The sequence below is a fragment of the Ictalurus punctatus genome, chromosome 11 (genome assembly GCF_001660625.3).
Source record: "Ictalurus punctatus breed USDA103 chromosome 11, Coco_2.0, whole genome shotgun sequence".
NCBI lineage: Eukaryota > Metazoa > Chordata > Actinopteri > Siluriformes > Ictaluridae > Ictalurus > Ictalurus punctatus.
The window spans coordinates 10945381-10962153 of NC_030426.2; the positions used below are offsets into that span (position 1 = coordinate 10945381).

At 38.0% G+C, this 16773-nt stretch overlaps 1 protein-coding gene across 1 annotated transcript; it reads left to right on the forward strand.

Annotated features, from left to right (window-relative positions):
* Nucleotides 1–1054: 1054 nt before the first annotated feature.
* Nucleotides 1055–14472, forward strand: LOC108271995 (solute carrier family 41 member 1). The gene is made up of 10 exons (XM_053683729.1): nucleotides 1055–1465; nucleotides 5541–5648; nucleotides 6198–6269; nucleotides 6404–6548; nucleotides 7061–7207; nucleotides 8345–8489; nucleotides 9648–9727; nucleotides 12192–12326; nucleotides 12450–12598; nucleotides 13148–14472. The coding sequence occupies exons 1-10, from the start codon at nucleotides 1352–1354 to the stop codon at nucleotides 13295–13297; spliced, it is 1245 nt and encodes a 414-aa protein (XP_053539704.1). The 5' UTR covers nucleotides 1055–1351; the 3' UTR covers nucleotides 13298–14472.
* The last annotated feature ends 2301 nt before the right edge of the window (nucleotides 14473–16773 follow it).

A 16773-nucleotide genomic window follows, 5' to 3' on the forward strand; every position in this document is an offset into this window, starting at 1 on the left:
ATCTTGTTAAAAACTTGTTTAAGTGGTGTCATACTGTATTTCTGAAACTTGAGGATCCTGACAATTAAATATGCAATTCTGAAACGTTGTACCTTTTCAATTTTTCATCTTCTTCCTGAATGTGCAATGGAGCAGTATGTGCAGAGTCTAGTTTTAACAGTCCTAGATTTTATTTGGTCTTCAATAAAATGATTTTAGGGGTGCCAATAATTTTGACACAATGTCTTTAAGAGAAAATGACACTGTTTAATATTGGAATAAAGTTAATAAATAATGATTTTATTAGAGGAAGTAGAGGAAGCATAGATTCCTTCTCTAATTGGTTAAAGAACTAATGCAGTGTTGTTTTGAACTTGCACATAAGGAATTGCTTTAGGCTTCTGTCGAGCCACACATGATATTATGGAGATGTCAGTGGTCCTGACCCTTTCTGCTCTCCGGACCTGCCTGATCCATCTTGTTGCCCTACCTCTGGATGGCGCTCTCATCACCTGGAGGCTACATTCTGCCACTGAGGATGACCCCAAGCAGTGCAGCCTGGAGATTTCTAAGGATGGTACCACTTGAAGTACCATGGAAATGGTTTTGTTCCGTTGTTACCCAGATGAGGACGGGTTCCCTTCTGAGTCTGGTTCCTCTCAAGATTTCTTCCTCACATCATCTTAGGGACTTTTTCCTTGCCACTGTCACCACTGGCTTGCTCAATAGGGATAAATTCACAAACTTAAAATCTGTATCCTGTGTTTATATAGTTCTGTAAAGCTGCTTTGAAACAATGTCCATTGTTAAAAGCACTATACAAATAAAATTGAATTGAAAATTGAATTGAGTAGGGGAAATACATTAATGTTCTGTATTTTTTTATTTGTAAAAGTATTGCACTAAATGTTATTTTCTCTTGAAGAGTGCCTGTAATTCTTGGTGTTATCTTGTTAATAATTGTTTATGTTGATGTCCGTAAGCACTCGTATATAAATCATGCTAAAAAGATTACTGACGAGTGGGTGTGGAAATGGACAGGACATGTGCAAGGTTTTTCCCAGTGCATCACGGGGCTGCTGTCCAATTCACATGGGCAGAACACTCAGGGCACTATTATTGCCCAAACTTCATGAATGGATTATAGGATTCTGACATTACTGAATAAGATATTAGTGGAAGCTAAAGAAAAGCGGAGCAATTCTGTAAGCTATATGATCAAGCTCTGTGCATGGTTCTAAACTTTAGAAGAATCATGGAATAATGGCATCCATCTACCTGAATACTTCAACAACCTGAACTAAGGACACAGCTGGTTTGAAGGCTTTAAGGCTGTTGGCATAGTGGATATGAAAAATATGCTGATGTGAAGATGGGTCTAATGACTGCAGAGTCTTCTTCAGTCATTTTCCAGCAGGTGCTGGTTCCTTTCTTGCTTGCTGGATTAGGAACAGTCACTGCTGGAATGGTGCTGGATGAAATACAGGTTAGTGCTGACATTGTATATGTGCTTATTCATACATGTTAAATTTTTGATAAACTGTTATAACATTCAATGAAATGCATATTTGTGGAAAAATCTGAAAACAATGCTTAGTTTAGATATGTCAATGTTCTGCAGCACTAGATGTCATGATCACCCTGACATGTGGCCCAGTCTGCTGTTTTGTTTGTTTAGATTACAAAATGTAGGCCAGTTGTCCATCTCTGATCTGTTCAAGTATATCATTAACATTAATTCCATTCATCACAATTGGTCTTTGTTTAAAAAACTGCAGCATATAACTGATAAGACACAATCATGCTCTGCTCATATAGCTGGTCTGACCAGATACCAAAACACAGGCTAACAAGATTAGTACATAATTCTGTTTAGCTGGTAACTACTACCAAATTCTATTTTTATGAAAATAACACAACATTAAGCCAATTAGGAAATCGTAAACATTTGTTGATCAATTTAGTCAAACAATGAGGATGCTGGAAAATAACTTACCAGCTAGTAAAGATGGGTTATCAGTTTGACCAACTTGGTCTGTGTTTTGGCAGCTGATTTTTTCTGCAGGGTTGGCTTATAGGCATTGGTGCTGAAATGTGGTGTTGAAATTAGTTCATTTTTAGTAAACAGTGAAATATTGGGAATTATTGAAATATTTTCCCCCAGCCATGTAAAACATGCTATAACAGTCATTTCCAAACTGTAGGAATCTAAAACAAACTTTGCTTGAACTAGCAAGCTAATTTAATCTTTAATTTAAATAGAACGGTGTTAACTGTTTTATGAATTAATTTTCTACTGATGTATTTTTAGTTACATTTATAGAGTAGCTTGAATACATGATGCTAGAAGTTTGCTAACATTATCTGATCAACTTAACTAGCTTGCTAACCAGCTATCTCTAGAATGGTTGATCTGCATGTTTTATGTTATAACTAAACTCTAAACTCCAAATCTTTTTTTTTGTGTGCCAGTTTTCCCCACATTATTCCTAATATTGCCAGAAAGATAGATAGATAGATAGATAGATAGATAGATAGATAGATAGATCACTTTATTATTCTCAGAGGGAATTTCACCTATTACAGCAACACAGAGAGTTAGAATACGAAATGTAATTTAACATTATAAATAAAACAAAATAAGAATATAAATATATATAAATAAAAATACAGTGCAGTGTGGTAGTGCAGTGGGGTGTAATCATTGTAAATATAAGCAGCAGACTGTTGTGGAATTAAAGTGGCAGTACAGTGTAAACACTGTCAACAGTGTAAACGATGTGAACAGCGATAAACTGTATAGGGATAAACAATATTGTATAGTGTGAATATAAAAAGGCAAATGAATAGAAGTAAAGTGGCAGTGCTTATGGATATGAATTGTGGATGGTGGTAAAGTTCAACTATTGTCAATTGAGCTTATTCTAAGTCTGGCTCAGTTCAAAATAGTGTCCCAGCACAGTGCTGAGCTGTTTTACAGTGTGATTGCTGTTGGTACAAATGACTTCCTGTACCACTACTTTGTAAAGCGGAGCTGAGTGAGTCTTCTACTAAACGAGCTCTGCTGTTTAACCAGTAGGTCATGGAGGGGATGCTGTTTATTGTCCAGAGTGGCTGTGAGTTTATTGAGTGTCCTCTTTTCCACAACCATCTCAAAACCGTCCAGAGAGAAGCCCAAGACCGAGCCAGCCTTCTTGGTCAGTTCACCACCCCAGCATACTGCTGCAAAGAAGACTTCACTGGCTACCACAGACTGGTAGAAGATCTCTAACATCTTGCTGCAAAAGTTAAAGGACCTGAGCTTCCTCAGAAAGTAGAGTTTGCTCATCCCATCCATTACTGTAGACAGGAACATATGAGAGCTAGTTCTCAAGCTGACATCATAACACTTGGTAGTTACACTTTTTATCATTTGTGTTGACTCTATGCCTCAGAATTATGGATAAATCTTAGAAACAGATATTTTGAGGGTTTCTAAAGAATGTGATTATTTTTCAAGACATTATTAACCAATATTTGATAATAATAATAATAATAATAATAATAATAATAATAAAAACAGATCTGGTGCAAATGAATCAAATATTTACAGACACACAAACGAAAAGTGTCACTAGTCTGAATGTATTCATGTGTACAAGACTAAAATATCTGAGATATAAGAAAAACAAATAGCTACTTAGAGTACTGTGTATACTGGAGTAGGGATGGGGGAAAGAATGGCTTACCCAGGTACATCAATGTTGTAATAGGTGTCTTAATACATATAACATCCTGATTATAATAGAAGCACTTAAGACAGATTAACTGCAACTGCATTTAGTTTGAATTTTGGAGATACATGATTTCTCTACAATGAAAAGAAACTGTTTAGACGATCCCTTATCTCAGCATTGTCATGTCTGCAGAGGGGGAGTTATTGGCCAAAATACCTCATACCTCATGACTCAGTCACATATTTGCTGACTCACAGGCTGTCCTCTGGTTGTCCGCTGATTTTAAGAGACAGAGGACAACCATTTGCACAAAATGAAGTCTATTAAATGTGGCCAGGGGAAGTACTGATTAAAGGGCACAGGATACGAAATGAGAATTGAGATAATCATAAATTTGTATGTGCATTTAATTTTACACATGTATTCAGTGGAAAGAAGAGAAGAAGGAAGGACAAGAAGACAATTAAATTCATTTAAAAGAGAGGAGGGGCAGAGGCTCTTAATAGACTGAGCAGGGAAAAAATGAGAAAGAAGAAAGTGTTATATCAGGCTGGAATTAGCCTGTTTCTCTCCCATTCACTCCTGACATAGAGAAGAGAGAGAGAGAGAGAGAGAGAGAGAGAGAGAGAGACGGAGACGGAGACGGAGAGGGGGAGAGAGTCACTTGCCTCTGGAGGACCAAACCATCCAGCACTCTTGTACCTGCGTCACTTTAGGGGTCATGACTATCCCACAGATCAGACAGCACTGATCAGAGGATACCCACTCTGTAGAGACAAGGACCTTAGATGACTACACTGTGCTTGAGGAGGAGCCTGATTTAAAATCTGCAGGATTGTGAGCTCCCTGCACCTGGTGTCTGTGTGTGAGAGATGATGAGGGGGGACCTGCTGCTGCAGAATGTGACTGCCGAGCAACAGAGAACACAATCGTCAGAGAAGAAGCTGTTTGCCTTCTGGGTCTCTCTTTCTCAGCGCACCAGAATGCTCTTTAGACTTGGACAACGCAGTGGCTTCCACAGGAGTCCGTCTGTAGCGGGGCTGCTAAGGAGTGAAGTGTGAGAAAGAGAGAGAGAGAGTGAGTGTGTGTGTGTGTGCGTGTGTGAGAGAGAGAGAGAGAGAGAGCTTTATTTTTAAGTTTAGACCTGTGTATTTGTATGCGTAGAGATGACCCCTCCAGATCAAGACCAAATCTGCCCTTCAAATACAATGACATTGGAACAGGGAGTGATGGAAAATGGCTGAGCACCAGGACAGTAATAAATAAAATAAAAAAGAGTAAAGGACAAGGCATCAACAAGTGGATCTCATCTCATCTTCAGCTTGTGGATTGCATTCTTTTGAAAATATATTTGCTTTGAGGTCCTCAGTGATCTTGCTGATCATTGAAAATATGCCACCAGCAAAAGACAGTGTTTCTCCTGTTATGACACCACAGCGCTCCATGTTTCATTCGTCTAGAATTTTATCTCCTAAAGCTTGGATTGAATTGAAGGACTCGGTATTATGCAATATATACTCTGTGTCAGCCTCGGGAGAAGCTGCGTCTCGGAATTTATAATGGTTTTTGTGCACCTGGAGCTGGACTTGACATTTATAGGACAGAAGCTGCGAGGGTTCCCCTGTAAGCTGACATGTTCAGCCAGTGGCTGTCTTCCAGAGAGGTCCACACGTATCACTGCTCATGTACTGCTGCTGTATCGTCTGGCTGCAGGAATGATCATGAATACAGTACGAGTATATGTGTGTGTGTGTGTGTTTGTGTGTGTGTGCAGGTGCAGAGAGGTGCACGAGTTAACTATACATTAAAACGGTTTGTTCCTTTTTACGTCTGTGTGTGTTTTAGCACTGGGAAATGCTTCAAGAAATCTCTGAAGTGTTTATCTTGGTTCCTGCACTAGTGGGCTTAAAGGGAAATCTGGAGATGATGTTAGCATCCAGACTATCCACAGCAGTGAGTACAGACACATACATAGCACCAGAAAAATATCACTGGTTTAATAAACATACAAACAAATACAATGCAAAGTGAACTTAGCAAGTGAAACATATCTTGAATATAGTCCAATTTATCTAGTATTTCCTAATAAAAGATTGCAATAAACCTAATGTATGATTATTAAACCAATTTCTAGACATTTGTACTAATTTCAAAGGAAATTCAAAGTCTGAAATCTGTAACATGTGTAAAAGCTTAAACAATATTACATTTATTATGATGTCATAATAAATTAAATCATAAAGATATTCAAGATATTTTACTTCCTAAGATATATATTTTTTGATAAATAAACAAAGAAATAAATGCTGTTTTATGCCTTTTATGCTAAAAACAATGGAATTATTTCCGTTTGAGAAATGTTATGTTCTGAAGTTAGTTTACAACCCAAGCTGGAATTCAACACAGATGGGCATGATAAGTATTTTATATTTGATGGTATATGAAAACATTACATAAATGAACTTCTATTTCCTGTTTCATTTTTATTTCCTCTTCATCCAGGCCAACACTGGCCAGCTAGAGAGTCCCAGGCAATGGACATTGATGGTGTACACCAATCTAGCTTTAGTCCAGGTCTTTCTCTCTGAACACTCATGCATACACATATACAAACACATGCTCATTTTCGGCCCCTGCCTGTAACTGATATCCCCCCATTCTCTCTCTCTCTCTCTCTCTCTCTCTCTCTCTCTCTCTCTCTCTGGCAGGTGCAGGCCACAGTGGTGGGTTTTCTGGCCACACTGTCTGCAATAGGTTTGGGGGGCCTGATTAAGGGCAGTGTAGACTTTCATCAGGCTGCTGTGCTGTCTGCTAGCAGTGTGACCACAGCCTTCATCTCTGCGCTCACTCTGGGTCAGCTCATAGCTTGTTTTAATCTTGTTTCATTTCCTCTGTGTAAACAATGTTCAGTTTTCCTTCATGTAGCTGGAATAAGAGACGGGTACAGAGATCAGAGTTTTTACTCAGTCAGCTTAGCAGTGACTCGTGTGAAAACCTTGTATGTCATACTTTATATAGAACATTGATTCAGTTAAAGGGGCATGGTGGCTCAGTGGTTAGTGGTTCAATTTCCACCTCTGCTCTGAGTTTGCATGTTCTCCCTGTGCATTTGGGGTTTCAGCTACTCTGGTTTCCTCCCCCAGTCCAAAGACGTGCTGTAGCCTGATTGGCATATCTGAATTGTCCATAGTGTGTGAATGAATGTGTGTGCGATTGTGCCCTGTGATGGGTTGGCACCCCGCCCAGAGTGTCCCCTACCTAGTGCCCTGAGTTCCCTGGGATAGGCTCCAGGCTCCCAGTGATCCTGTGAACGATAAGCTTTACAAAAGATGGATGGATCAATTCAGTTATTTTTCTGTGTATAGGGTTGCTGATGGTGGGGGTGATCATTGGATCTCGAAAGATGGGCATTAACCCTGATAATGTTGCAACCCCCATAGCTGCTAGCCTTGGTGACCTCATCACCCTCTCACTGCTGGCAGGGTTCGGCAGCTTCTTCTTCCAGTTTAGAGGTATCTGCTTACTCACCTGTTGTCCTCCAGGGGCATCACTTGGCTGCTGGATCAAAAAGAATATGCATTTCTCCATGTTTTATCTACAATGCATCATAGCATCACTGAGTCATCCATAAAGCAAAATGACCAACGTCCTGATATCTAAGAATGTTATAGACATACCTGCCACACAAACAGGCAGCCAGTGTGGAGAAATGTGTTGCATTGCTAGCAAAGGTCTGTAGCATTGAAAAGCAAACCAGGCTCTTTAAACTAATTTAGCTTACAAAAAAAGGTTATCCCTCAATCAGTTTACAGTTTCATCTGGTAGCCCAGCCATGTTCCATAACTGCAAGTGTTCATAGTTTCATAGTTTCTGACAAAGCTATGGGTGCTAGTTGTGGTTTTGTGGTCTTACTAATAAATATTAATGCAGGCTTGGATCCTGACTTTGACTCATAATTTGTTTTAGGACTTTAACTGGGCATCTCAGCTTGATTTACATAATAAAACCAACCATGCCCATACAGTTTCCTATAAAAATAGACATCATTGACTGGTGTATGTTTTAAAAATGTGTGGGTATGTAGTGTCAGAATTGATATTATCCAATTTTGCCACACTTGGGTTTTGGTGAATTGTCTTCCCTAAGATATTCAGAAGGTTAAAGCTTTAAAATGCTTTAAAATGACTGAACCCATTATAAACTCCCAGGACCATCCACATGCTCAGATGTGCCTTCCTTGCTGTCTTACTACATATTTTTCTGTTAGTTTGCTATAATTACTGAATAATTAGTAGCAGTGAATAATTAAATAACAGAGTATGACTTCAAGGGATCAAGATGATAAATCTAGAAGTGTTTTACTAACTGTTGCAGTTTTCCTGCTAATTTACCACTAGAGGACAGCAGAGGGTGACCATAATATCGCAGGTTAGCCTGTATGATCCATTCTATTACAATACACCGTTTAACAGTGAAGTTTTATGGGGTTTTGGAAACTTTCACAACTGTGTTTACATTACAGGGAAGTAGGACAGGGTTACACAGCTTTAGGATGATAAAACCCACTGTATTCCTATGTATGTTAACTGTCTACTGTATGTCTATGTCTATGTAACTGGCAATGTCCTATTCCTGTTCCTGTGTTTCAGAGAAGTGGTATTTACTTCTCCTGATATGCACTGTGGTCCTCTTGCTCATCCCTGTCTGGGTGATCATCGCTTGCCGCAGTCCACCCATCAGAGAGGTTCTGAAGTCAGGCTGGCAACCTGTTATCATTGCTATGCTAATCAGCAGGTAACAATTCAAGAAGAATAATCTCTATTTTCCCAACAAAGGGGCTCATTTATCAAGCTGCATACAAATGAATTTATTCTTAAATCATTCAAATTACAAGTAAAATTACAAAGAATTTTGACATTCATGAATTTCCGGCTAGTTTGAAAAATGTGTATCCTACCAGAGCTCCTGAATTTGTGCACATTTACGTACTTGTATACGGAGACTCACTAATGTAAATGTGTATATATATACTCACTGGGCACTTTATTAGGAACACTATAATAATAATACCTAGGTTGGGTTTCTCTTTGCTCTAAAAACAGCTTAAATTTTTTGTGGCATGGCTTCCACAAGATGTTTGAAACATTCCTTTGAGATTCTGGTCCATGTTGACTTGATTGCATCATGCAATTCCTGCAGATTTTTCAAGTGCACTTTCATGCTGTGAATCTCCTGCTTTACCACATCCCAAACATGTTCTCTTGGATTCAGATCGGGTGAATGGGAAAGCCACTGAAGAACACTGAGCTCATTGTCATGTTCATTTTTGAGACGACGTTTGCTTTGTGACATGGTGCATTATCATGCTGGAATTAGCCATTAGAACACTGGTAATTGTGGCCATAAAGGGATGCACATGGTCAGCAACAATTCTCAAATGGATTGTTGCATACAAGCAGTGAGTGATTGGTATTAACAGGCCCAAAGTTTGCCAAGAAAACATTCCCCACACCATTACACCACCTCCACCAGGCTGGACTGTTGACACAAGGCAGGTTGGGTCCAGGGATTCATGTTGTTGTCGCCAAATTAATCCTATCATCAGCAGAAATCAAGATTCATCGGACCAAGCTGCATTTTCCCAGTCTTCAACTACCCAATTTTGGTGAGCCTGTGCAGCCTCAGCTTTCTATTCTTGGCTGACAAAAGTGGAACTTGACATGGTCTTCTGCTGTTGTAGCCCATCTGCCTCAAGATTTACCATGAACATTACATGAACTTTCAGGCCCGTATCTGCATGATTTTATGCATTGATTTCTGCCACACAATTGGCTGATTAGAGAATTGCCTGAATGAGTAAGTATACAGTGTCAGTATGAGAGACTTCTTGCTGACAGTCACCAAGACAATTGACAAAACAATAAAACTTCTGGTTCTCTGTTGTGTTCACAGTGCAGGAGGATTGATTCTGGATAAGACTGTAAGTGACCCTCGGTTTGAAGGCATGGCTGTCTTCACACCCATCATTAATGGTAGGTGCACCAGCCCTGGCTGTTTTTTCCCATTAGCACTGCTTTGTAAACATCATTATATAGGAAAACAAGTGAAAAGTGCCCAAGCAGAGCCTGGTCAGTGTTAATGGAAATACAATGATTGCTAACACCTATTATCTACAATACTACATAAAGACAACTATGAAAAACAATGAGACCAGACTCCAAGTGATGCTTTATCTTTCTTTTTATTTAACTCAAACTGACAAATGTTCACTGTCCCTCAGTAGTGGAATGAACTTCCACCCTCAGTCCGGACCCCAGAATTTGTCACTATTTTCACAAAACTGCTAAAGGCCCACCATTACCATGAACCAAAAATGAACTGTAAACAATGATCTGTTTGCTCAATACAGTTTACACTGTGTATACAGAGGCATCCTGAACATTCTGGAAACTTTCACAGGTTCGGGATGATTAGGTTGTTTTCTCTTCTGTTATTGTGTTAGGTTGGAAATCATGGTGATTACCAGTTGATGGTTCAGTGATTCTATCTCGATCATTTATATGACTTTCTCCCTCATTTCTGTTTCTCAGTCTTTACAGCTACAGAAACAATAACTACCATTTCTCCCCTGCACCCTAAACATTAAACCCTGCAAACTATCATACATTCTATCCTTCTTTACTTCCATTATTACTAGTTTGCAATTACCCTCACTCTAACAACTTTAAATATATTGCCATAATATTTTGTATTCCACTTAAGTCCATGTCATCTAACTGTCATAGTCTGGACTTCACCCCATTTTTCATTGGTCTGTCATCTCTTTTTCCTTTCAGTTCATTTTCCAACCTTCTCCTACTCATTCACTCAACCAAATACTAACATATTTCTTAAGGCCCCTAACACTCATTTAGTGACATTTTAGACCACACTCAATTTATTTTATCATATTTTATCACTCTTTCCTCTCACTAAATCATGTAATTTCCTAACTAACCATGTTTCATTTTTTTTTTTTACTTTATCTGCTCTGCTTTTGTGATATAAATAATACTATAATAATGGCTAATATAATATAATGATATCTGCATGCATGAGTCTGTGTCTCTCTTTTTTTATCATCTCTCCACACTGCTTTTTTTTTTTTTTTTTTTCTAGCAAGTGAAGATATACGATACAAAAATGATCTAATATTTCTCAATATGAGATTTCAATCTTAGAATTCTTTTTTCTATTGGCAGATAATTTTGCAACAAATGTTTAAAAATAGCATCATTATCTGCTATGGAAATAAGACAATTTATGCTTTGTATGAGTACAAATAGCTAGAAATAATCTCAATTATCCTGTATTTAAAAAACAAACAAACAAAAAATGGTCTAATAAAGAGATATATTAGTTGAATTTGCCTATATTCAAACTATTTCTTACTTGCTAAGATATAATTTAATTGTACTCCACTGTGCCCACTTCCTTCTCCCATTTTTCACCATCTTTTTTCACACCACTTCCTTTTACTCACTGATCTGGCTCATTGCATTGGCTCGATCCTCTGTCTTTTTTTTCTGGCTCTCACTTTCCATTTCTTTTGTTTTACAGTACATCTCTCTTTCTCAATCACACACAGTATTTCTCATTTCTCATGCCAACTGAGGGCTTGTTAATTAGCAGAATAGTTTGATCGGGTATAATGGAACACACTGCAAAAAAATACATCTTAGCAAGTGGAAATATCTTGAATATATTCAAATTTCTCTAGTATTTCTTATAGGACTATCCATCCATCCATCCATTTTCTATACCGCTTCTCCTACAGTGTCACGGGGAACCTTGGACCTATCCCAGGGAGCATGCGGCACAAGGCGGGGTACGCCCTGGACAGGGTGCCAATCCATCAGAGGGCACAATCACATACACATTCATACACCCATTCATACACTACAGACACTTTGTCATGCCAATCAGCCTACCATGCATGTCTTTGGACTGGGGGAGCAGAACATGCAAACTCCACACACACACACAGGGCAGCGGCAGGAATCGAACCCCCAACCTTGGAAGTGTGAGGCGAACGTGCTGACCACTGTGTGCCCCTTATAAGATTATAATAAACCAAATATAAGATTATTAAATCTATTTCAAGCCATTTGTACTCATTTCAAGCTTGAAATAGTCTTGTTCTACTGCCAGTAGAATAAGAAAACTACAAGCTTGTAATAAGTAAAAATGACCAGTAATAGGTTTAATGATCACTTATATGGCTTATTCTTATCTTATAATAAGAAATTCTAGATAAATTTGATTATATTCAAGATATTTTCACTTGCTAAGATGACTTTTTTTTTTTTTTTTTGCAGTTCAGTAAAAACAAAATATGTCTTGGAATCAGAAGGATCTAGTGTCAGGTCAGACAACAGTACAGCTACTTTTCTATTCAACCACTACCTCATTTAGAGTTTGTCTGGCATTAGATAATTATTGTTCCCGCTGGCTTAGGTGTAGGTGGAAACCTGGTGGGCATTCAGGCTAGCCGAATCTCCACCTACCTGCACTGCATCAGTGTTCCTGGAATCACATCCCAACACATTAAAACACACTGCCCTCATCCTGGCATGACTTTCTGCAACACAGGTCAGAGGCCAATCAAATGCCAAGGGTTTGGAAACCTATAATCTTCTTATTTTCAAGTTATCAATCACAAATCAAAGTCAGGAAAGGGGATTATTAAAGGTGTGTCTCTGGGTCTGTGTTTAGCAGTGAACTCAAGATCTGCTAGAGTTCTTTTGCTGCTGGTGGTTCCAGGTCACCTGCTCTTCCTTTACACAGTCCAGCTGCTCCAGGGTGGACACACTGCCACGACGGCTGCTTTCGTCTGCTGCTACCTTTGTGCTGCACTACTGCAGGTCTGGGGCCACTGGAGCAAACACAAACTTTTTTACACACACTCAGTTAAGGGTACACTTTGATGAAAATTGCAATGGTTATTTGCATTTCATGATTAAAAGAACAGTTCAATGAAATTTTAAATTTGACTTCTCCATGATTAGTGTCTGAAGTTTGCTTCTTTAGTTTACACTTGAAGGCTAATGTTGCGAACTAGCTTATAGCTAATTTAGCATTTCAAAACAGCATGTATCAAAAATATTAATAATATTTCAATAATTAGATTTTCCTTTTGGAACAAACGTGGCTTTCAGTCAGATCTTCAAACTCTGAAGGGAGAATTGAATGTTGCAAATGATTCTGAGGAAAGTGTAGTGTCCCTTTTTGATTTGTAGCCTATGTGTAGTACATACTATACACATTATAGTATCCTTTACCAGGAGTAATTGTTATTATTACTGTTATTGTTACTAAGACCGGTTTACACCCAGCTTCAAATCTGAGCCATATACAAAACTTGTATATTTGTAGCACACAGATCTCCTTTGTCTCATTCCCTCTCACTGCAGGTAATAATACTGTTGTACATGGCAGATGTGTTGGTGTGGCTGATCTGGCGACATGGACTGGACCCTGATAATTACTCCATCCCCTACCTGACTGCACTGGGGGATCTGCTGGGCACCAGTCTTCTCGCCCTCACTTTCAGATTAATCTGAGATCAGATCAGTTCCCTGGTTCTATGATATGTTTAACATATGCAAGGCAAACTAAAAATTTATTTCACTTCATTTTCATTTCACTTTGGTGAATTACTTATTATAACAGATGTATTAGATCAATTAGATTTTCCCCTCTCACAGACCACTGTGATTCTTTAAGAAGAATTCCATGTCTGCAATTCAATAATATATATATTTTTTTTTCATAGTTTATTGCCTTAGTAGAAATTTCCAGGTGCTTCTCCTAAATACACCTAGATGAGTACAAATGGCACCTGGCACATATATAGTCTAATGTTATAGGACGTGTGATTTGTTTCTGTATTTCCATACAAAATGAGGTTAAATGGCAGAGGTTAATGGCATTTATTAGTTAAACTATATAGGAATAGCTGCCTATCTGTATTCCCCCAGCCCCCTAATAAATATTATTGTACACATTTACATAATATCTATGAAATAAATCTGTACTTAGGGGGTCCAGGGAATTGATTTTACAGTTAAGAATATCTGGCTGCAAAAAGTTTAAGAACTAATTAAAGCAGAATGTCTGTACTTTAACTTCAATTTCATGGTTTCCTTTAAATCCAGTGAGAAGAACAATCATCAACATCCAATTATTTACAGACTGCATTGTACTATTGTCATGTGCTATGTTTTTAAGGGGAAGCCCTTAACTGCAAATGAATCACAAAAGTGACATAGTTCTTTCCCCACAGCAATGAAGGCAATAAATGCATCATATGGTGTTATTAATATGTCTTACACATAAACTAATACTAACAGGCTATATTGTGAGCAAAATAGATGCTTTATTCCATGTTGTACCAGTTCTTAAATAGAAGATAGCACTATATTATTGTGAGGATGTAGCCTGATATTTTATGATTAAACAGTGAAACATTTTACATTATACAGATAGATATAAATGTTTGTAATGAATGTGGCCTTTAGTATTAATTTTGTGATAAAAAAAAACAAACAAGCTACTTCTGTGCACTATGATGTATTTATTAATTGTGCAAATTAAGTTGCCTGTCATATACTATGCAAAAGATATTATATTGTTGCATATTTTATACTTAAATGTATTTGTCCTATATGCTGCAATGTCTTCCACAGTCTCAAAAGGCAAAGCCTTTCAGTGTAGCCATCCAATAAAAGCTGTATTAACAGTCTTATGTGCACTGGAATGGTATTCAAACTAATCATGCTCAGCTGGCTTTGTAATATCCTCGTAATCATAGCCAACAGCTGCACTGGTATATTTTGCATTGCTGAACTTCAATTTTCCCATCAAGCTTGGAATCTGCCTTGGGTCACAAATAGTTTGTACATAGATGTATTTACAGTGAAGTCCCTTAAAACTCCTAAAAGATCCCAATTTTACAACTGATACATTGATATTATCGTCTGTAATAAATACTGGTGGATCTGTAGCCTATTCGGAGAACGCAGCATGCAAGGCAGAATACACCCTTTACAGGGCATCAGACACTCGCACACCTAGGGTCGATTTAGAGTAGCCAATCCACCTACTGGCCTGTTTTTGGGAGGAGGGAGGAAAATTGAGTACACACATGTAAACGTTACCCAGTCAGTAACCAGAATTCGGGATTGAAACTCAGACCCTGCGACTGTGACGCACCAACACTACCTGCTGCAACCTTCTGCAGCCCACAACCAACTCCTACACTGTGTGTGTGTGTGTGTGTGTGTGTGTGTGTAATATATATATATATATATATATATATATATATATATATATATATATATATATATATATTACACACACAACACACACATGTATATATACACACATACATACACACACAGTGGGGGAAATAAGTATTGGACGCATCTATCCATAAATAAAGTTGTGTCTAATAAAGTGGAACGACAGGAAAAAAATATTGAACACGCTAAGATGAAGCAGTTTTCCAAGGCAAGGAACCAGCCGAAATCCGTAAATAATTATACGTCCTATCTGTGCAAATTAATATCAGCTGGGTTAGTAAATTGATGGTCTATAAAAAGGGTTTGCCTTACCAAGGTGTCACATGAGAAACATCGCATGATGGATAAAAGCAAAGAGCTCTCCAAAACCTTCGCAACCTTATTCTTGCGAAACATATTGATGGAATCGGATACAGACGCATTTCTGAACTTCTGAATCTTCCAGTAAGCACCACTGAGGCCATTATCCACAAGCAACATCATGCCGTCATCAACCGGCCACACACAGGAGCTCCACACAAGATTTCTGACCAGGGAGTCATAAGAATAGTCAGTAGAGTAGCCCAAGACCCAAGGACCACTCGGAAAGAGCTCCAGAAACACTTAGAGGCAGTAGGTACCATCGTCACAGAGAAAACAATAGGCAATGCCCTCCACTGCTCACGCTCACCCCGCAATACTCCATTACTAAAGAAAAGTAATGTCGAAGCTCGTTTAAAGTTCGCTACAACTCATTTGGACAAGTCTATGAAATACTGGGAGAGTGTAGTCTGGTCAGATGTGAAAAAAATTTAACTTTTTCGTTGTCATACTATACACTATGTTCGGAGAAGAAATGGCACTGCACATCACCTTAAAAACACTATACCAACAGTGAAGTGTGGGGGTGGACACATCATGGTGTGGGGCTGTTGTTCATCACATGGTACTGGTAGACTTCCTATAATTGAAGGAACAATGAATGGAGCCCTTTACCAGAAGATTCTTGAGAAGAATCTGCTGCCATCCACCAGGATGATGAGGATGAGACGTGGGTGGACATTCCATCAGGACAACGATCCGAAGCATACAGTAAAGGAAACTCTCAATTGGTTTCAGAGAAAAAAAAAATCAAGGTGTTAGTATGTCCCAATCAATCACCTGACTCGAATCCCATTGAACAATATTTAAAGACAATAATAATAATAATAATAATAATAATAATAATAATAATAATAATAATGTTAATAATAATAATACCCGTGACCCTGGAAAGGAGTAAGCAGTTAAAGATGGATGGATGGATGGAATAATAATAATAAAAATGTTTAGAAGAATGGGTCAAAATCACACCTGAATACTGCGGCCCATTAATTTCTTCATACAGGAAGCGTCTTGAAGCTCTCACTACAAACAAAGGCTTTTTCAACTAAGTATTAAAAGTATTGAACACTGTAACTGAAATGTATTTTTTTTTCCTGTCATTCCACTTTATTACAAATAACTTTATTTATGGACTTTAATGTTGTGAATGATGTCTGGTGAAAATTTCATCTTGTGAATAACCTCATTAGAAATATATTTACTGAAAAAAATGTTTTTATTTCCCCCACTGTGTGTGTGTGTGTGTGTGTGTGTGTGTGTGTGTGTGTGTGTGTGTGTATATATATATATATATATATATACACATACATGATTACTTTTTACTGAACTAGAAAAAAAATATGTCTAAGTATTTGATATGTAATATTTTTAGA

Coding starts and splice junctions, on each gene's coding strand:
- LOC108271995 (XM_053683729.1), top strand. CDS start 1,352: ATGGGTCTAATGACTGCAGAGTCTTCTTCAGTCATTTTCCAGCAGGTG. Junction 6,270..6,403: donor CCAATCTAGCTTTAGTCCAG/GTCTTTCTCTCT, acceptor TCTCTCTGGCAG/GTGCAGGCCACAGTGGTGGG. Junction 6,549..7,060: donor CATCTCTGCGCTCACTCTGG/GTCAGCTCATAG, acceptor TTCTGTGTATAG/GGTTGCTGATGGTGGGGGTG.